Raw genomic sequence first — 21,793 nt, 5'->3', positions numbered from 1 at the left:
AATTGGGGTTGCTACTCAGCTGACCTTATGACAGGGGGGTGTCCTGGACGATCTGTGTGGGTCCAGTGTAATCTCGGGGTCCACACAAGGGGAGGAGGGAGGCAGAGAGAGAGTCAGAGTCCGAGAGAGAAGTGACGACGTGAGAAACAGGCTCAGAGAGACGTTGCCGCGTTGGCTGTGACGATGGAGGAGATGCCACAAGCCACGGAACAAGACACCTCGAAAGCTGGGCAAGAGGGAGCAGAGTCTCGCCAGGAGCCTCCAGAAGGAGCAGCCCCACGGCCCGGCTCTGGCCTGGGCGACCCATGTGGGACTTAGGACCCCAGCTCAGGGAGAGAATAAGTATGTGTTGTTTTAAGCCACTAAGTTTGTGGCAATTTGTCATGGCAGAAAAAGAAAAATAAACATGGTTATTAGGCTTGTTGTCGCTCTTAGTGCCGGGGAGTCGATCTGACTCCTAGCAACCCCGTGTGCAGCAGAGCAGAGCCCTGCCCAGTCTTTCTGCGCCATCCTCACACCTCCCGGGGCTGTATCAGACAAGGCTCCACTTCTATTCACAGGGTTTTCATGGCCAATTTTTTCGGAAGTGGGTGGCCAGGTCCTTCTTCCTAGTCGGTCTAGTCTGGAAGCTCCGCTGAAGCCTGTCCACCAGGGGTGACCCTGCTGGTATTGGAAATCCTGGTGGCATAGCTGTCAGCAACACAGCAACACGCAGCTGCCACAGTGTGACAAGCGACAGATGGTGGTGTGGTTCCCTGACCAGGAAATGAACCCAGGCCGCAGTGGTGAGAGCGCCGAATCTTAACCACTAGACCACCTTTAAAATTGGGAAAAGGAAACCCAAAACCCACTTCCTTAGAGAAGAGCTCTTTGCGCTGTTCCCTGCTGCAACTTGTCCCTGGCCTCCAGGGCCGGCAGGAGGGTGCCCCACCCGGCTGCACTGGCCCGGGGAGGGGCCCCTGCCCTGAGGGGGAGCCGCTCTCTAAGCAAGCCTGGGTGCCAGGCCCCCGGCCCACCTCGCTGGGCAGTTCTCTCTCTCCTGCAGGTCAGAAGTCCCCCCAGCCTGGGGCAGCCAGAACATTCCAAGGTAATTCCTGTCAGACCCCACCCCAGAGCAGGCCAGAGGGAGCCGGGCGAGGGGTCCACTTGTCACTCATTCCCTCCCACAGCAGATGTCTACGGAGTGCCGGAGACGCCCGGCCCCTGTGCAAGGAAATGCTGCCTCTGCTCTCCACGGGCTCCCGAGTCAGACGGGGAGAGGAAAACTCACAGGACGGGGAGGGGGAGCCTGAGAAGTTCATGCAGAGCGTGGGCGATCAGGGGAGCATCAGGGAGGCCTCCTGGAAGAGGCGTCCCAGGGCTGAAGCTGCTCAGACAGGCTCAGAGGAAGCCATCTGTCCCTCCAAGGAGGTGTTGCTGGGACAGGGGCGCCAGGTGGCAATGGCCATGCTTCCAGGGTTCCAAGGACAGACGTTGAACACCAAGCCCCATCTCAAGTGCTCCTGATAGCCTGCCGTCTAAAGGAATCCCGTAGATCCTTCTGCAAGGAAGACAACTTGGTGGTGCAACCATCCTCCCCCACTGCCCCGGGGGTTCAGGATTTACCGTCTGGCTTTGCTAAAGTGAGGCTTTCTCGTTTGACCCTTCAGCTGTGTCTGAAGGACACCCATTTCCTGTCCATCCTCACCTGGACAGCAACCAAGCTGCGCTGGTCCAATGTCACCCCTTGGTGACAGCTCCAGGAACTGCCTAACCGGCTCCCTTCCTTTCTTCCCTGGAGCCTGGGGTGGGGGGGGGGGTGGCGCAGTGGGGGTCGCCTTGCAACAGAAGGGACCCCTCACACCACGTGCTCAGAGGCTGCACGTGGACAACACTGGGAATCTCGATGCTTGACCACTCAAATACCAACTTCCAAACATTTGTAACAATGACATTTAGGAACTAAATGGCTTCTGGGCCAGGGATAGACAGAGAGGCTGAAACCATGGAGCCCACCCTCAGGAGAGGCACACTAAGCAATAGGCCAAGAAAACAGCAGAAAGCAAGGAGGCCGACCCTGAGCCTGGGAGTAGGGGGCCCTCAGGCCGGGTCAGCCAAGGCCACTCCCGAAGGATAAGAAGGCTGGGCTTTTGTTTAGTTTTCTTTTGTTTCGAATTAATAGATTTTATTTTTAGAGCACTTTTAGCTTTCTGGAAAAATTGAGCAGAAAGTACAGAGTCCCATGTGCTCCCTCCCCCAACACACACACCCTCCTTCATTCCTAACAGCCTGCTACATTTCTGCTACATTTGTTACAACGGAGGGGCCAATCCCCAGAAAGACGCAGCGTTGTCAACCACAGCCCAGTTTACAGAGGCTCACTCTCCGGGTTGCATGTTCCACGCTCTGTGGCTTTGACAAACGCATGACGACATGTATGCACCACTGCAGTGTCATCCGGAGTACTTTCACTGCCCTAAAAATCCTCCCACTCACCTGCTCACCCCTTCCACCCCCAACCCCCGGCATCTCCATGGTTTTGCCTTTTCCAGAATGTCATGTGGTTGGACGCACGCAGTACACAGCCTTTTCAGAGGGGCTTCCTCCACTTAGCAATGTGTTGAAGGAGGCTGAGCTGTTCTCATGGTTTTCCCAGAGGAAAGCTCAAGGAGGCAGGGACAGCTCCCCATGTTTAGGGGTTCCTTGCCAGGGCCAGAAGAGGCTGGCTCATCAACTCCCCCAGCGTTTGTGGTTTCCAGGGCAACCATGGAAACCAAGAGTGGGTCGCCTAGAAATGGTCAGACAGGCCTCACCCACTCTGGATTTCCAGAGTCACCCGGCAGTCTCCCAGGAGAAGGTCACAGGGACAGGCTGCAAGTGGGGTGCTGGGCTCTCCCTGCCCCCGGCTCTCCCATGCTTGGGTGCACACTATTTAGAACCCAGAGGCTCCGCAGGGCAGGGGTCAGCTCTTGGCCCCTCTGTACCCCCCGGGCAGGCACAGAGGTGGCGGAGGTCAAGTAAAGCTGTGAGTTTTTACAAAGCATCTGCTGACCTGTCTCCAGCAGGCAAGGGTGCCATGAAGGAAGAGGCCGTGCCTGGCTGGAGCCAGCCTGCAGAATGGGACACGGGCACTGTCCCATCGGCAGAGGCTCTGACTAGAAGATGGCAGAAGGAGATTCAGGCTTCAAGCAGAGCTTCTGGGAACCCGTGAAGGGAGGGGGTGCTCCCCGCTCAGCCGAGGCACAAGGGCTAAGCAGAGACTCTCGGCGGCCAGTCCAGCCCATGAGGCCCGAGATGGGGTGGGGGGTCAGGCATCACGGAAGTTCAGGCAAAGTCAGCGGGGGGCCCTGAAGGTTCCCAAGAAGGACCCCAGCGGGCAGTGGGCGCGAAGCCGTCATTAATGGCATTTAAGGAAGTGGAACCACCTGGGGCAGGACCAAAAGGACTCCCTCACCTCTGCTACCAGCCCAGAACCCAAGAGCTCCAACACCTGGCATGTGGCAGTGAGTAAGAGCCACTGTGGTGACAGCCTCTGTCAGGGCCAAGATCCACTGAGGACTCGGAGGCCCTTCACACGGAGCCCCAACAGCCGCCAGGTGACCCGCTGCCCGTTTAGAGATGGACACCCCGGGCCCAGAGACCCTGGGGCAACCCGGTCCCGTGGAAACGCACCGTTCCCATCCTACGCCCAGCGTGTGCCCACAGAAACACGCCTCCTCTAGAAATGTTGAAGCAGCAGAAGGAAAAATGGATATGGGAGAAGACACTGCTCAGGCAAGTGCGTCCGGGCCACGCCTGGGGCCGAAGCTGCCTTCCCGACGTCGGGCAGTTTCTCTGTTTACTCTGAAAGTTATCGGGTTTGGTCTGTTTATACAAATCAGCCTCCAAAAATGTGGGAATGGGACTTTTTTTTCCATTTATTTCCCAGAAAACAAGACAAAATGTAAAAGGCCCAGAAGAGAGCCAAGAACATTCCTTGGTTCCCCAAACATCCAGGTCTCCACTCCCACCCCCCCCCGAGGCCGAGCTCCTGGGATGGTTCTTTGGCAGTGCAGCCCGGCTGCAGCCTGGAGGCCAGTGCCCGGCTTTGAGTGGCCCCCACGGCAGGGGGTGAGGCTTAGGAAGGGCTGGGGTGGGCCAAGCCATGCACACTCTCAGCCCTCTCCTCTGTGTGTGCATGAGTGTGCACAAGTGTATGTGTATGCACAAGTGTGTGTGCAGGCATATGTGCACATGCACGTGCATGTGCGCACACAGATGTGTGCGCTCATGTGTGAGCATGCATGTGTGTTCACGTGGATGCATGTGTGTGCCTTTCTCTCTCTGTGCCAAGAACCTGGACTTCTAGGCTCACGTGGGGACCACTCAGAGCCGTTCTAATCCCCCAAATAGTCAAGACCTGAACGGTACAACCCAGAGCGCTTGCAGGGCCCCGACACACAGCATCCACCCTCTGGTCTGGATGACAGGATGTGACACCTCTCTTTTTCTCTTGCTCAGTCTCTAGGCCAAGATCAGCGAGAAGTGGGGGCTCAGCACTCCTCTATTATTTCCTGAAGCAGAGCTCAGAGCCCAGGCCAGGATGGGGTTGGGGCCTCACTGGGAGCCCACCCACACTGGGGTGAGAGCACTTAGCCAGGCTCCGACACCTTGCCGGATGCCCAGCTGTCCCCTCACACCTCCCTGGTGGGCGCATCCCCCCCTGGGCTGGACATGTTTGAGCCTCTGGTCAGCCAAGCACCTCCCCCTCCGGGAGCCCCTCGGCCAGACCCACCCCTGACCAGGACACGAGGCAGGGTGGCAGCATCCCCCGCCCCCCGGCTGGCTCCTGAGGGTGAGGTTACAGTGGAGGCGAGGAGCTGCTCCTCCCAGGATGCACCCTTGGGCGGGCAGCTTGCTCTCCCCAAGAGCTCCTGGGACATGGCTGGAAGAGCTCCCCAAAGAGGCATCCCTCTGCCCACGCAGGGACCTCTGCTGTCCCCTGGTCTGGCTCTCACCCACACCCCTTCTTAGCCTACACAAGAGCCACTTCCCCAGAGGCCTTCTGCTCTGCTGACCGGCTCAGCCCCCTGCCCAGCCTGGGAAGGGAGCCCAGCCCAGGCCTTAGGCACACACATATGTCACCTGTGCCTCCATAGGTGGCCTGTCCACCTGCCCAAACCCTCAGCACTATCCTCACTGCCCTCCAGATTCACGCCTGTCTCTCTGTAGGTCACTTAAGGCCACAAGGGCAGGTCCATGCGTCCCAGGGTTGAGCCCCACTCTTGGTGCCAACAGGCACCCCAAACCTATGGGCTTGGACAGATGGACAGATAGACAGACAGTTTTAGGAAAGTGCAGAGGAGCAAAGAGCCACCCCACAGATCGGCTGCCCCACCCCCAGACCAGGCCAGGCCCAGGCTACACGTCCCCTTCCACAGCCCACATCGCACCTCTGGCGGTGGGATGCCCGCCTCCCCGGGACTTCGTGCGGCAGCCTCAGTGGCACCTGGCACATAGGGAAGGCCGGCACGTACCTGTGGAAAGATGCTGACAGAAAGAAGGAAATGAGGTGGTGATGATCACTTCATTTGGGATCCGGATTGAGTATGAGCTCCACATTTTGTGCAAAGAGCCCTCCCCTAGCTCCCCAGACAGCCCGAGGAGGAGAAGTGAGGCTGACGCCCAGATGTCAGCATGCAAGAGGCCCTCGAGGGTCGGCCAGTGCAGCCCCCACTCTACAGATGGACACAGACCGGAGGGAAGCTGGTGCAGCCACCTGAGCGTCCAGATGCTCCAGCCCTGTGGTGTCTGCACGTCTGGGAAGGGGGGCTGTGGCCTTGCCCAGGCATGTGCCCAGATGCCCTGAGAGACCACAGCCCCCGACTCCCCAGGGCACCAGGCAAAACCCCGTGGCCAGAGGACACCTCCCTGCCAGGCCTGCCCCTCCTGGCACAGAAGCCTCAAGAGAAGCTCCACGTTCCCGCTGGCCTGCTCCTGGCCTGGTCTTCCTGATTCCAGCAAAGCCACCACTATCTACCCCATTAGTCCAACCAGACCCTGGGAGCTGCCTCTTTCCCTTATCCCCCACCAGGGGCCCATCAGCAAGTATGCCCACCCTCCCCGCACTGGTACCCACAGCCATCATCCTCTCCCCACCACGCTGGCTCCGTCTCTCTGCCCTGGCCTGACGGCACCCTGGCCACCAGCCCGGCCCCAGCACAGCCACAGTGGCTCCCTGGACTTCCGGCCTCAGCACCTCAGCAGTGTCCTAAAGCACAAGTCTGCTGCCCGTCCCAACCTAAAACTCGCGGTAGTCCTGACAGAAGCAAACACTCCACAAATACCAAGCGACAGACGCCGAATAAACCTCTGGCTGTGACCTGCCACACTCAGTGACCTGGCCCCCCGCCTCCCTGTGCCGGCTGTGTCCACGCCCCAGACCTGCCGCAGGTCTTCACGCATGTGTCCACCGCATCTACTTAAGTCCTGGGAGGCGCCGCCATCCCCACTGATGCAGCCCCCACGCCCAGTCACGCTCTACCCGCTCCTGATGGGCTCCTCATGGCTATGGCTCCCGAGTCATTATCTTTGCTTCCTGCCGCCTGCCCCACCAGGACGCAGGCCTTGAGGGCAGCGGTTCTGTTTGGATTCCAAGCCCAGGGCCTGGCACACGGTGGATGAATGAATGAATGAAGGAGTGAATGAACGAATGGGGTGTGCCCCCAGGCTGGCCGCCCCTTCCCCATTCTTGCCCTGTGACCCCCTTGTCGGGGTCTCATCCTCTTTCCCACTTGTGTCCCTCAGGCCTCAGCAGCTGTCAGATGTGACACCAAGTGTCACTGGGCTGGGCTGGCACCAGGAGTGGGTGAAGACTGCAGGAAGCCTGGCGCTCTGTCCCCGTGTTCACAGTGACCTTCCATCCCAGGCAGCCTGGGCGCCTGCTCTGGCCTCTCATCGCCACCAGGGGGCGCCGGTGCCCGCCCTGAAGACAGGCGGGACAGTGGGTGGCCCTCCGCTGGGGCAGGAGCCCCTTCCAGGAGGGGTCCCTGAGCCCCAACCCGCCCTGTGGCTGTTCTAGCATCTTCCTGCAGCCCGGGGACAGCTGTGGAAGGACAGGGAGGGCTGAGGGCACCATCAGCTGGCCCTGGGTTGAGAGGCTGGGGGCCCGTAGTCCTGGGGAGGGGAGGCTCTTGAGCCCCGTTTGCCTGGGGCCCCCATGTTCCCAGCCAGCCCCTGACCTTCCTTCCCCATCCTGGACCCTCTAGGGGCTTCCAGCGCCAGGACCACTCTCAGACCCCGGCACCAACCAAGGGCCCGAGGGCAGGCGAGTGCCCTGCACTGAGAAGGGCAGGGACAAAGCCATGCCTCGGGTGGACAACGTCTGCCTGGTGTGGGGTGAAGCCCCGTGGACACTGCTCGGTGTGTGGGGCCAGCTGCCCCCGCCCATCCCACCATGACTGTGCCCTGGGCCTCGGGGACAGCACCTTCCTGGCGGGAAGCCTACCCCACCCAGCACCTTTGGATCCCCCATGTCATTCACTCGTTCATCCATTCATTCATTCATTCACACAGCGCAGAGAGAGCCCAGCTTGGTGCTCGTCTTCCTGGAGCACACAGGGAGGGGCCCTGGGCAGACCCGCCCTCTCTAAAGGCCACAGTTCAGTCTGTAAAAGGAGGGGCTGGGATCCAACAGCATCCTTCAGCCACCTTTGACCTGGGGCCTGGTCTGCCCCGGCAGAAGTACCATCCCACAGCATCTGGGGGAAACCAAATCCCCACCCACCTGGGGAGATGCCTCTGCTCTGGGACAGCCGGGCAGGGAAGCTGTCTGAGGCGTGGGGCCCAGCTGCCCACTTCCTGGAGCCCTGGCTTCAGAAATAGACAGGGAAGCCAGGTGGGGTAACTTTGTCTGTGTGCCACACCCCCACCCGGACCCTCCCTGGGGCCTTGGCCTGGCCGAGGCTCTGAAACAAGGAGACGGGACCACGTTCACTCAAGGATGAGCAGGTGCCCATGCTACTGCAGAAGACAGCTCTGCCCAGGATCGCCCCCCCACCTCCCGATGCCATCCACCTGACCTCTGCCCACCCCTAAGGGAGCAGGTGTGTCTGTGGCCTCCAAAGGCTAGGGGAGGTGGCCAGCCTCAAGGCTCCCAGGATACAGGGGCCACACTGCCCAAGACCCTCCTGGCATGGTCCTCAGAAGCTCCCCAGCTGGACACGGTGTCCAGGATGAGCCCTCTGCCTCCTGGGGGTGATGGCAGGGCTCGGCTGCATGATGGCCAGCACTTCCCAACCCGCCCAGGACAGCCCTCCTAGTCCCTGGGGGCATCACCACACCAGCCTCATGCAACAAAACCATGATCATGGCTAGCTCTCGGCCTCAGGGACAGAAAGACAGGGTCAAGACCTGCCCTCATTGACCACTCACCCTACCTGCCAAGCTCTGGGTCTCACTCTGTGGCCTGTTGGCCCCTCGAGCCATGATGTACTGACCTCAGAGACCCCGCAGCCTGTCCAGGAGGGCCAGGGGGCAGGAGGAGAGTGATGGGCCGGGGTCCCTGTTTGGGTCCCCCATCCTGGAAGCCTGCAGCACTCAGGGCTCTTCCTGATGGCTCTGGGTTTATGGTCTAGCAGGTAGATCCCGGGGCTGGCTGGGCCAGGGTGGGGCATCCTCTGGCCACAAGCTGCAGAAAGGGTCAGAAAGCCTGGCACCTCCCCCTCACACGGGAATCCAGACAGCTCAGCCGACTCTGTGCGTGCTCCCTGGAGACGGGAGATGGGAGGGTCTGGGGGGCTGTGAGCAGAGAGGTCGGCATGGCCTGCAGCCCACCCTGTGCCCACACCTGTCCCTGCAGCTCAGCCGAGCAACAACCAGACCACTCAGCCCAGCCCTGCCGGAGTCCCCCAGAAGCAGGACAGGTGGGAAGACGGCCTCTTGGCCATGAACACTGCCCTTCATAAACCTCAGTGCCCCCATCTGCAAAGTTGGGGTGGGAGCCTGTGTCGAGGAGCTGGAGGACCCCAGAGGAAAGTGCAAGCACTCAGAAGAGCGCCACACTCAGCAGAGCGCCACACTCACCAGGGCTCCCCAGTCCCATAGCTCTGGCAGGGGGTCTAGAGGGCAGCGACCCCGCATGCAGCTCCACTCAGGGTCAGGCTGTGTGAGCACCCAATGAGCCGGCCACGCTCCCAGCAGGGGCTCCAGAGAAGGGCCCTTGCATGGGTCAGGAGCTGGCACTGGGTACTAAGTGCCATGTGGGTACCGGCCATGTCGTCTGTGCCACCTCCTCCCCAGGACAACCTCCTGCCCTCCCATGAGCCCTTGTCACCTGAGGGCACCCAGAGATGTCCACTCGAGGGGGGAGCAGCTTGACCACCCTTGGCCCACCAGCCCTGGGAGCTGGTGTCTGTCCTGGATCCAGCCCAGAGCCAGCTTGAATCTCCCTGTCCCCAGCCTGCCTTGTTCTCGGACAGCCCTTGAGAGGGGCAAGTCCAGTCAGAGAGGGCTGGGGGTGGGCAGGCCAGCGCGGGACACAAGCACCCAGACTCTAAAGTAGTGGCGCTCGGGTGTGAGCTCGCCCCATGGGGAGGAGGCAGGAAGGAAGGGGCTGTGCAGGGGGCTCCCCAGCAGGTCAGGGCAGCCAGGAGCTCTGATGCTGAACCCACCCCAGCTGTCCCCTTGGCGCATGCAGCGACTGATGCTGGGAGGGAGGCCCTGACTTCCAGGCGGGCAGATCTGAGACCCCGGGCACTGGGTCCAGAAGCCCCAGGAAGAACAGAAAGGCCTGTGACTCACGGTCCCGCAGAACACTGGCCCTGTGACAGGCCCTTGAGGGCAGCCAGCACTGGACAGAACCGTCCACCCTGCACACCTCCCAGGATGCAGCCGGAGCACAAACGGAAAAGTCCTATCCCCTCTGTGCAGGACGGCAACTGTCAGGGGACACGGTGTGGAGCGCGCTGGCCTGATGATCAAGCCATGCCGTCCTCAGTAGGTCTGCTGCCAGACCTCGCCCTTCATTTCCTCTGAGCAGAAAGGGCACTGCCTGCCCTCTGGAAGGGAGCCTACAGATGACCAGCACAAAGCCAGCCCAAGGCAAGGCCAAGGCCATGCTGGGAGGCGTCAGACTGCCCAGGGAGCTGAGATGAGCAGGGGGCTCCCCTTCTGTCTGTGGGGGCACTGAGCCCAGGCTGGGCGAGGGACGGGCTCCGCAGGTGGGAACCGGGGCTTAGCACAGAGATGTCCACTGTCCTGGAACCTTCTCAATTGCCTGGTTAAATGGAGGGACCACAGGACTGCCCTCTGCCCCGGGGGCCCATGGGCCCACACGTGCCAACACAAACTGCCTTTTCCTAAGGAAGGTCAAGGGTCCCCACGTCAGGGTGGCCACACCCACCAGGGAGAGCACGGATGTGCACAGGTACACACAGATGTGTGGGATGCCTGTGCCCTGGCCCCCTCCAGGAACTGGCCTGTGCTCCCTCCTGGCCCTCCAGGTCAGCTCTGCAGAGTCCCAACACACAGCAGGACCGGCAGCAGCATGGGGCTCCATGGGGAGGCGGCCTCGGCCCTCCTGAGACCTCTGACCACAGGGCTGGCCGCGGGGGGACCCCACTGTGGAAGCCTGACCCACAGGCCCATCCTGCTCTGACCTCCCGGCTGCTCCTGGCTCCCAGCGGGGCAGCTGTGGGCCAAGGAGACAGACCTGGGCAGCAGTTCCTGCACAGCCAGCAGGAGACCAGCCCAGCAGGTCGGCGACACCCTCCGGCTGCACCTCCTCCTCCGCGGGAACTGCCCTGTTATCAGCTGGCCTGGCTCCACATGACGCTGCCCAGACCCCGGTTCAACCCGGGCGCAGAGGGCCTGGCCCTGCTCTGGAATGCCTGGAGCCGCCAAGACCCGAGAGCAGATTCCGGAACGCCGATGCCAGCTCCCTCGCTTGCAGACCCCTCATTAATTATCCCACTGGGAGGGGAAGACAGACACGGGCCCCAGGAATCCGGAAAACGGGCAATCAGCACATTTCCTGGAACTTGCTCCTGAACAGCTACGGCTCCGGGCGGCTGGCGCTCAGCGGGCACAGCGGGGTGGAGTGGACACAAGACTGAGACGCCCGTTCAGGGGCCCAGAAAGCAGCCAGGGCCCTGGGGCTCACCCAGAGCTGTCTGCCTGCCACCCCAGCCCTCCCTCCACAAGGTCTCAGGGCACTGCCAGCAGGAGACAGGGACCCCAAGTGCTGAGGAGGCTGACCCAGCCCCCAAGCGGGTTCCTGACAGCAGGACCGCCCCAGGCAGCAAGTCTTCAGGAATTTAGACCCAGCAGGCTCTGCAGCTGGCTGCATTTTATTGACTCATTAATGTGCTCATCCCGCCAGGGCGCAGGGGTGAGAGGTGAGCCCTGCCACGGAAGCTTCCATGGTGGGGGCAGATTCCTGGGGTTATGAGAAGGGGCCCAACACAGTGGGGCCCTGGGCAGTGGTCCTGGATACCCCAGGGGGTCCCCAGGAGGCAGCCCCTTTGGAAGCAGGCTGGTGGGTCCACCCAGATGGGGGGAAGAAGGTTGGAGGGCTCAGGCGGCTCAGGTGGCTCCAGCTCCCTATGTGAGTTCCCTTCTACAAACACAGTGTCTCAAGGGCAGGGCCAGTGGCGTGCACTGTGAGGGTCTCTTCCAAGTGCAGGGACCCCTACACACTGCACTGCCCTCCCTGGCCCTCTCCAGCCACCTCTGCTGCCCCCATGCCCCGACCCAGCTGCCTATCCTTCAGCCCTCCTGGTGTGGAATTCCCCACCTCGCCCCCCTGCAGGGCCATGAGCACCCAGGGCAGACACTCAACTTATCGAGCCTCCTGGGCTGGGGCTCTGCCCTCTGCTCCTCTCCACTGGTGAAGAAAGCCTGAGCCAGCAAGGGTCTCAAGGACCAGAGGGTGGAGGAGGGCATGCAAGAGCACCTCTGTGCAGTGCAGGTCTCCAAGGGCCAGGGACCAGGCGGCCTCAGCCATCACTGCCACCCCACTCGGCTTGGCCCAGCTATTCCTCTGCCCAGAATAGGAAGTGCCAAGCCATCAACCGTGGCCAGCCGGGGGCTGTAAAATGAGGCACTGCAGCTGATTGGTGAGTGGGCAGCTGTCTGGCTCCACTTGGCCCAGTGGGCTGCCTGGAGAAGGTCCCCTCGGCCCAAACACACCTGGGGGAGCTCCTGTACCCACACTTTGTCAGATCCGAGGCAGTGATGATCTGGGGACCCACACCAGGTACTCGGGCTGCACGGGTCCTCTAGAATCCATCCAGGCTCCCCCACCCCAGCAGGGGCCTCCAGGAGCATCCAGCCCCACCCTGTGGGTCAAGGGGCTGTCTGCCACCAGTGAGCCCATCACTGACCTCACAAATCAGGGACTGACAGGCTCAGTGGCCCCATCTGTAAAACGGGACAAGCACCCAGCCCCCGGGCACACGCCAGGATGCCCCTGTGGTCCAGAGAAGAGCATTTCACCGGGAGAGTCTGGGGCAGCTTCCTGGGAGGGCAGGGGCACACAGTGTGGCCAAAGCAGGGGAAGGCAAATTGGCAGGGTCCTTTCAGGAGACCACCGGGAGGGCCAGGTGGGGCCTCTAGCCTGGGGCAGTCCCAGGGAGGCGTGGGGGCAGGTGGGGTGAGCTCACAGACCCCCCCATGCCCTAGAGGATCTGTCTCTTAGTTTCTCCTGTCGTAATTATGTCATTAGAAGCCCACCCCATCTCAGAAGCCAGCCCTGGGAGAGGCCCATTGTGCAGGGAGCCGGCCTGGAAAGACACAGTCCTCCCAACAGACAGAGGCGCCTTTGTGGGTGTTGTGGAGTGGGACGAACCTGGTAATTAGCCGACTCACTGGGGGAACATGAATGCCCTTCCCAGAGTCAGCCGCTTTGAGAGACGGGCGGGGACTCTGAGTGCGGGCCGTCCCCAGGCTGTCCTGGAGCAGCCTGCCTGCAGACGCGCTGCCCTGCAGGGACCCAGCCTGAGTGCAGGAAGGACCTGGAGTAGCCACTCCTGTCCCAGCCGACTGTCACGCCAGGAGGGACCAAGGCCAGAGGGCATAGTCAAAGCCACCCACACCCTCCACTCAACCCACAGGCAGCAAGAGCCACCAGGCAGACGCCCAGCACCAGCTCCCACAGGGAAGCAGAGCTCGCTGGAGGTTCCGAGAACTGTCCCCAAAGGAGGGGTTGAGGGCAGCCAAATGGGGCGTGTGGGGAGAAGCCAAAGGCTACAGCCACTCTGTCCACTCTGGCGGGGAGCAGAGCAGAGCAGAGCGGGGCAAGGGGCCACCGCGGGGAGAGGAGAGCCACGCACAGCAAGCTGCTGGGTCACGGGGTTTCCCATTACCCAGAAACTGCACCAAGTGCCTCAAAGGCTGGACCCTGAGGGCAGTTCAGGCTGGGGGCCACAGTGAGGAGGCGCGTCCCCACCTGGGTGAATGGGGTCAGGTGCTCAGGAAGGACGCACTCCAATCCCTGAGGTCGGAAGCCAGCTGACCTCGTGCTGACAGCCAGCATGGCCCTCAAATGGCCCGGCCACCACGCTAAGGTGGCTGAGACACTCCAGCCCTAAAGGGGAAAGCGAAAACCTTCTGCTTGGCCAGGCCCAGAGGCTGATGCCAAGAACGGCACGGGGAGCCTGGGACCACAGCCAAGGATGCAGGTCAGAGGCAGGTCAGGACAGGTTAACCCCAGACCACACCCACAGGACGGAGTTGAGCTGCCTCCTGAGGGAATCAGGCTAGGTTAGGGGCATTGGGGCTGCAGGCCTCAGAACAGTGACCCCGTGGCAGGTGGCAGGACTGCAGGGGTGCTGGGACGTGGCCTCAGCTGGCCCGTTCAGCTCCAGCACCCACCAGGATGGTGCCCTCAGTGCAGACAAGATGGAGGGAGGCTATGGAAGGAAACGTCCGTGCCCCAGAGCCCCGGCATTCCCGGAGCCTCCCCCGTGGGTGGGATGGGCTGGCCAGCCCCTCCATTCCCACCCCTCACCGAGGGCCAGACTCCAGGAGCACAGCAGCTCCCAGGCCTGGTCACGGCGGGTGGCCAAGAGCAGCCCCATGGGGCCAGCGGTCAGACTCCCACCCTCAGACACAGTGGGCAGCACTGAAGGGTGGCCTGGAAGGGCCGCTTCCTCTCCATTAATCAATTATCCCAATTTAGAAACAGAGTCGCCCTTGAGCCAAGGCTGGGGGCTCAGGACCCGCCCGGCCTGCCTCCTGCCCCCACGCCCCCACCCTGCTCTGCTTCCTGGTGTAGCCACCAGGGCTCCCACAGCCACCTCCAGCCCACTCCCAGGGACCCCCATCTGCCAGCTTCCTGCTCAGGTGGGGAAACTGAGGCTCCTTCCAAAGGCAGGCACCCGAGGGAGCCTGGGTGTGGAGGCTCCAGGGGGGACCACTGACATCTCTCCCTGCTGGGCTGGGGAGGAGGTGCAGGTGCAGGCCACAGCAGGTCCCCAGGGGCACCTGCCAGGCCAGCCCCAGGCCAGCCCTCGTGGTTCCAGATCTTTCCAACGGGCTCAGAGAGGGAAGCTTCGGATCCTCGGATTCCAGGCTGAACCTTCTCCTGCGGTCCCCCGCAGCCCCTCCGGGCCAAACTGCTTTACTCCCTCCTCTCTGCTCCTGTGCCCCTGCCTTTCTCCCCTCTGGAAAGCCCACCCTGACTCACCTGAACCTCCCCGAACCTTCCATGGCCCACAGGCCCACCTCCTCCAGGAAGCCCTCGGGACCACCAGACCTCTGCTGGGCAGCACTGACGCCTGGTCCTCTGCTGGACCAAGGAGCCTTCCCAGAACTGCCTCAGAGACCCATCCAACACGCCCGTTTTACAGGTAAGGAAACTGAGGCCCAGAGGAGACCCAGAGGCAAAGCTTCTTAGACTAAGGAGGTACTGGAAGTGACCCAGGCCTCAGTTCTCAGGGACTGCTCTTGTCCCCTAGGCCATGAGAAATGACTAGTGGTCATTCTGTCACGATTTATTGCACAAAGAAAGCCATATTAAGCAGTTAGTGTTCCTAAGCACTCATTTTTCTTGCCTGTTTTTCCTTAAAGATTCAACCCCAGGGGCCAGGCAGAGCACACGTCACCAGCAGACATGGCTGGGGGCGTCCTCCCGCGCTCCGTCTGGCAGCACACGCAGTGTGATCTGGGTGTAAAGGGAGGATGAAGCCTATTCTTGGCTGGTGAGAACCGTTCCTGGTCGGTCTGATGGAAATGACGCTCCAGCAGGACCCCCAGAGTCCAATAAGGATCAGGGGCTCCCCAGGGTCCACCTCCCTGCTCCACTGAGCAGCAGTCCTGCAGGGTGTCCCAATCCCAGGCCACCCCAAGGGAGAGGCCACGTGGGAGCCACACCTCACGGAAGCTCAGGCATGCTGTGTGCACAGTTAGCCCAAGAACAAGGGCCAATCCTGGCCACCCTGTCATCCACTCCTCACACCCTCACATGAGTCCAACAGACGAGGCCACTGGGGAGAAAACGTCACCACCATCCTGTGGTCCTTCCCCACCAGGGCGCTCCGTGCCTCACCTGCGTTGACACCTGTGACCTGTACGGACCTGCTAGTTTATACCCCTAACAGAAGGGGGAACTGGGGTCCAGTACATTATCCTGGTCCCACAGGCACATCTGGATGGCACGGAAGCCCGCCCTGGACAAACGGCGCCCAGGCCTTGACTGTACCGAGGGCCCCAGGCCAGCCCCCACCCCCACCTCAGCCCGGCTGGCACAGGCCCCCTTTGTGCTCCTGCTGCTTCCGCAGAAAGCCTTCCAGGCGAGGTGGGAGGCGCGAGGTGGGTCCAAGCTGAGCCACCGTGGGCGGGGGGGCCAAGCGTGCAGAGGGAGGGGCTCTTCTGAGGGGTACCCCCCTCTGCTCTCCACAGTCAGCCCTGCAGGGTCCCTTTCTCCCTCCCTGACTCTTGTTCAAACAAAAGAATTTGAGGGAACCAAAAAATATGGCTTCTATTTTCAAAACTGGAATCAATCACAATTGGGGAGTTAGTTAAATATTCCCAACTGTGCTGGAGCTCAGGTCTTCGGTGTCCAAACCAGGTGGAGGAGGGACAGGAAGGTGCTGGAGAGCTTCGGGCGTGAGCAGGACAGGGACTGCCCCTGCAGGCGGGACTGCCCTCACGCCTGGCCTTGCACACCAGTCCTGCACACCCAGTCCTGCATACCAGCCCTGCACACTTAGCCTTGCACAATTAGCCCTCATGCCCAGCCCTGCACACCTATGTCTGCACACCCAGCCCTCACATCCAGCTTGCATGCCCAGCTCTGTATACCCAGCCCTGCACACTCAGCCCTGCACACCAAGCTCTGCATATCCAGCCCTGCACACTCTGCTTGCACACTCAGCTCTGCATATCCAGCTCTGCACACTCAGCCTTTCTTCCAGGAGAGAGTGCCCCAGGAAGAGGCCAGGCAGCCACTCTCCAGATGTATCTACTGCTCCCTGAAGGTCACATCTGCTCCCCGAGCAGCCACTCTCCCAGGAAGCCCCAACCCTGCAGGGCTGAGGGTGGTCACATGCCCAATTCTCCGGGTGCAGATGCTCCTGCCTGCCCTGCCTGGGAGTCAACGCAGGGTGGGGACCTGGGGATCTATCTCTCTCTCCCCCGAAGCAGATCTCAACTGGGCTCCACCCTGACCAAGGCCAGACACTGTACCCAGACAGCACGTGGCCAGAAGGTTCCAAGTGCTCACTGGGAGAGACCGAGCTTCCAGCCCCAGCTCTGCTGAGCGGGCAGCAACTGCCGGGCCTCCCTGGCGCTAGTTTCCTCTTCCACAAGACGACGAAGTGAGGATGCAACGAGGTGATGCAGGCAGAGCATCAGCTTCCCGGCCCTCCTCCCGCCCCAAGAGGCCATCCCCATGGTGAGCAAGGAGAGCCGGGGCTGCTTTGGAGGCAAAGCCAAGCCCGAAGCCAAAGTTACAAGAGGCTGGTGGGCACAGAGCACATAAGCGCAGCCCCCACACCACCTGGAGTACCCAAGTGTGGATCTGAGCCCACTCAGCAGGGGCCATCCTGGGGCCCCAGGACTGGGCGAGACAGGCCCCCTCCCACTGGACACAGAGTCACCCCCCAGATGCCGAGCTCCCTGTTGGATGCCTGAGCCCCCTCCCCTGCTGGATGCCTAGCTCCCTCCACACTACACCCCTGCAAGCCCTTACACCCTCTGGTACCTAGGAGGCTAAGGGCCAGGTTCCCGTGGGAGAGGGTGCCGGCCCGTGAGGCTCAGTCGGGCGCCTGGACAGAGCAGCAGGCTAGAAGGTGCGGTGAGGGGAGTTGATGGTCGACAGAAAGCTGGGCAGAGCGGGAGGGGACTAGAGGAAGACCGGCCCTGATGGGCAAGGGCAGATTTCCCTGGCTGCTTCCCAGATGACGTGACCCAGGACAGGCCACACTGCAGAGTCACAGCCTCCCTACCTCCCCACGCAGGGGAGCAGGGACCACAGCAGGGTCTGTTGCTGCTGACGGTCAAGTCACAAGCCATCCCAGCACCTTCCCAAAGGCAGCTCAAGCCTGGACTACCCTCCCACCCCACCCACACAGCCGTGATACTCCCAACGAAACTGAAGGCAAGCCGTGTGCACTTCTCAAAGGTTAGAGGAATGAGACGGAATGTCCTTGAAGCATTTCTGCACACCCACCTGGGGTCATAATTACAGAGGCGAGAAGAGGCGAGGCATGACAGCTGGGCCCCTCTATCCTGGCCTGGACCCCAGCCTGCCTGGGAGTGCGGTGGGGTCACCTCTGGTCAGCCCACAGAGGAGCTCCGGGTCTGAAACCACAAGGAGAGTTGGAGCCAGGGCGGCACAGGGCTCAGGGCAGGGATGCCCAGCCCCTGGAGGGGCCCTTTCATCTGAGCACCACAGTGGCCTCACTGCATGGCCCGGGCAGCAGACCTCCCAGCCGCCCAGAGCCCAGGAAGCAGTCGGCTTGCAGAGCCGGCTCTTCAAAGAACCTTCCAGCTAACAGAGGACATTCGGTAAGCAATCAGAGTCACCCCAACAGCCAGCCTTTCCAACAACTGCCGGCACCCCTGACTATGAGCACCCATCTCAGAACTCTGGGGCCCAGAACCTCCCCAGGACCCTTGCCCTCAGCCCAGCGCTGGGGGGGTGGGGGGCACCACGTGTGCTCGCACAGGGAACAGCGAGAGGGCAGGGGTCCCCTCTACAAACAGGGGACCCCCTATTGCCTGATTTCCTGATTTCCTTCTGGTCACCCGCTGGGCATCAGGGAGCGTGGCAGCGCGCTCCCAGGATGTAAGCCCGGCATCCACCTGGAAGAAGCCCCAGCTGCTCACCAGCAGCAAGTCTAAGGCGCCAGAAACCATCTGGGAGTATTTCATTTCAAGGGTGGCCGCGGCTCTGCGCCCTGTCCCAGCAGGGCCCTGCGGGCTCCGTGTACAACGAAGGGACTCTGAACAAAGCCGTGAGGAGCTCTCATGCCACCCCAACCCACCACTCACGGAAATGAGGATGCAGGACTGCAGGGGTTCTTGTGACAATTTTCATGCATTTGCATGCACCTTTCTTTCCAAAAATTCTTTGAGCCCACGCGCCTGCTCTGAGCCTGTCCCCACCCGCCACCCGCGGAATCATCAACATCTCCCCGCAGGACGGCATGTACAGGGCTTGATTTTTACCATGTGTCAGGCTTCCAGTTTACAGATGCACCAAGGTTTATGCAACCAATCGCCCCAGGTGGGACCCCGGATGTCCCCCACCTTTCAACATTAAGGACATGAGAGCCTCCAGCAAGCAGGAGTACAGCTCAGAGACCCATGGGACCGGCTGCTTCCCGGCCTGCCCAGCGACCCCGGTTGGACCCTGCTGTCTCTGCGCCTACTGTCCCCATCCACAGAGGCAGGATTGGATGGTGGTCGCTCAGATTATGGGGTACAGAGGCATCTGCCTAGGAAAGGGAACTCAGGGCCACTCCCTCCTCCCAACCACCTCAGATGGGCTGCAGGGAGCAGGGTGAGGGGATTGAGAATGCCCGTCCATGCAGGGACTGCCCCTGCACAGCTGTGCCCCCCACCCCTCTGCCCACAGCCAGAGCCTCAGTGCCTGGAGGGGGCTCCACTCACCATACTGGCAGCGGGGGCCCTGGAAGCCTTGGGGACAGTGGCACAGCTGGGCTGAGCCAGGCACACAGCGGCCACCGTTAAAACAGAGGCCAGCGCTGCATTTGGCTGTGGAGAGAGGAGAAAAGGCACATGAGGAGGTGCAGAGCCTGGCCAGGACACGAAGTCCCTGGGGACCTCCCCACCCCCACCCACTGGGTTAATCTCCCCATAAGCCGAGGTCTTGGGCCTGGATGGGACCCAGACCCTCAACACAGAGAGGAAAGCCCCTCCCCCCACTGCACCTTGAATGCACTTTGAGGGCTGAGCCCCCAACCCTGGCAGGCAGCCCCAACCTCCCTCAGGTCACTGCCCCAGCTCTGCTGTCCTGGGCCACACACTGCCCCACCCCCACTGGAACCTGAACACCCCAACTCATTTCAATTGGATGTGAGATTTCCAGGGTATTTTCTGGAGGCAAGGACGGAGTGGGGGGTGGGGCCTGTGGGAAGAGGGTGGGGAGCGCGGGGTGCAGGGGAACAGGCCATGGCTGAAAGTGGGGCTGAGAGCTTGGCTAAGGACCCTCTCCAGCCCCTGCAAGACCCTGATGGTGGAAACTCTCAGGCTGGTCCCACCCCAAGGAGGGGTAATGCCAGCCCAAGCCAGCAGGCCCTGGGGAGGGGAGGAGCGGGGATCCTGGGCTGGAGGTCAGGGCTGGGAAGAGCTGCCTCCTCCACTCTCCAGAGGACACCGCCTGCTCCCAGACCTCCCCGCCCCAGCCCTCTGGGCCCACAGAGGCCGCCCACCCATGCTAATGAGCCCCACCCTCCCAGCAGGAGGCCACTAGTGTGGGTGGAGGAGGCTGCAGCTGGCCCAGGTCGGGGGCTCCAGGTGGGGAAGGACAGGTCCTTGAGGCTTGGCAGGCAGCTCCCCTGCGGCCTGACAGTCCCAAACTGCCCACTGCCCCCCATCACAGCAAGTACCCCAACTCCGGCTAGACCAAGTACCTCCTGGGGGGGCTTCCGCACCAATTTTCTCGGCCCTGCAGCCACCATCCTCACACCCCCACGTGCAGGAGGGCCAGGCCAGGCAGGTGGGCTGTACCCTCACCCCCGTGACCCCAACGACCCAGGCCTGAGTCCAGAGGCTTCAGGGGTGCTCACTGGGTGAGGGGACACTCTGAACAGTGACCTGCTCCCCCAGAGCTCCCGAGCCTGGTGCAACTTGTGGGTTCAGCGAGCTTAAATGTCACTGATGGCATTGCCAGCAGGAGCAGGGAGAGGAGCTCCAGACAGCCCCTGGGGGAGGGATGCTGGCCAGGCACATGAGTCCAAGCAGCGCTCTGGACCAGGTGCTGTGCCTGATGAGGAAACCGAGGCTCAGAGACATGCTGCACGTGGCCCCTGGTCACACAGCCAGTGAGGAGGGACCAGGTCCCAGGACTCTCCCACTTAGCATCTGGGGTCAGGAGGACCCGGCCCAGCCCAGGGAGAAACAGGTCCTGTTCAGGATGCATCTTCCTCCTCTACGTCCCATAACCCCAGTCTTGGAGGGATTCCCCCCTCAGGCCACCCTGCAGAGGTACCAGCTGGCGCTTATTCATGCCCGGCAAACGCAGGCCCCACTGGCTTCCTCCTGCCTGCCCACACCTGCAGCTGGAGGATATGAGCGAAATGGGGTGGGAGTGGGGGCTGGGGGACAAAGTGGGTGCCACAGAGGGGTGGTGAGGAAGCACATAGTGATCCTGGAGACCACACTCATGCAGCATCAGTATCCCAAGTGCTGAGGGTCTGAAACCTATTGACCCCTGCACTTCTCTTGAGGGAGAGAGGCCAGCTGTGTTTATTTTTCACATCTTAAGAAGGACTTCATTGTCCCGGAGACCTCCAGCCCCAAACCGCCAAGACGGGCCACGCCTGGGGTGGGGAGAAGGCACCCAGCCTGGAAGCCCACCCCCTGGACTGTGACCCCCAGGGCCCTCTCAGGTCCTGCCCACGTTAAGGACCAGCCTGGGGCCCCAGCTGCCAGCGCTCTGCCTTGCGTCCGCTTCTTATTTTGGTTTCAGAGCTCAGGAGAAAGCAGCCCCGGCAGCCTGTTCCTGCTCCCCTGGGCGGGCGCTCTGCCTGAAGCCTGTGGCTCCTCCATCCCCCAGGCTGGCCCGGCCCTCCCGGATGTCAGGTGCCCTCTCTGGAACCTGTGCCCACAGTGGTCACTTGCCCCTCATCCCACACCCTGCTCCACCAGCCCCCAGACTAATCCTAAACAGAGGAAAGGAAACGAGCTCTGAAAAGCCCTATCAAGACCTCGACTCCTACTGTCCCCATGCAACATCCCCGGTGGTCTGGGCTGAAAACCCCATCTCTCGAGGTAAATCGAGCCAAATCCCTCCCCTGGAGCGGGCAGCGACAAGCACATGGGCCAGGGGACCCCTTGTCTGTCCTGTGTCCCAGACAGACATCCCTCATCCATCGCCACCCTAGGCTGACACAGCTATGAGATCGCTGGACAGACCCGGGACGAGCCCATTGGACCAGTGTCTACAGAGAGACGGCTTTGTCATTTCTGAGCACGCAGTCAATGTAAACAGTGTCACCATCACCCAGAGGCTCGGGCCAGATGCCCAGGAGCCACCCTCACGGGCACTCGACAGCTCACACCGTGTCCAGCGCACAGTCAGGCCAATGGGTTCTACCCCCGCTGTACCTCGAGCACACCATCTCCCTCCATCTCCACACCGGTCAGA

The 21,793-nt window shown here is 61.7% G+C and overlaps 1 protein-coding gene across 32 annotated transcripts in view; it reads right to left on the bottom strand.

The window, feature by feature from the left end:
• Window positions 1-21,793, bottom strand: part of MEGF6 (multiple EGF like domains 6) — a 102,812-nt gene that overhangs the window by 60,448 nt on the left and 20,571 nt on the right. For all 32 annotated transcript variants that reach the window (XR_011535950.1, XR_011535952.1, XR_011535951.1 and 29 more), the window contains exon 4: window positions 19,075-19,179. Coding sequence is in view for 27 of the 32 variants with exons in the window: in XM_070604122.1 (XP_070460223.1) it covers window positions 19,075-19,179 (105 nt within the window). In the remaining 5 variants the exon portion in view is untranslated. The remainder of the gene's footprint in view (window positions 1-19,074; window positions 19,180-21,793) is intronic.

This window comes from Equus przewalskii, chromosome 2 (assembly GCF_037783145.1).
Source record: "Equus przewalskii isolate Varuska chromosome 2, EquPr2, whole genome shotgun sequence".
Classification (NCBI taxonomy): Eukaryota; Metazoa; Chordata; class Mammalia; order Perissodactyla; family Equidae; genus Equus; species Equus przewalskii.
The sequence above is the reverse complement of the archived record's forward strand: the minus strand, read 5'-3'. Positions and strand labels throughout refer to the sequence as shown.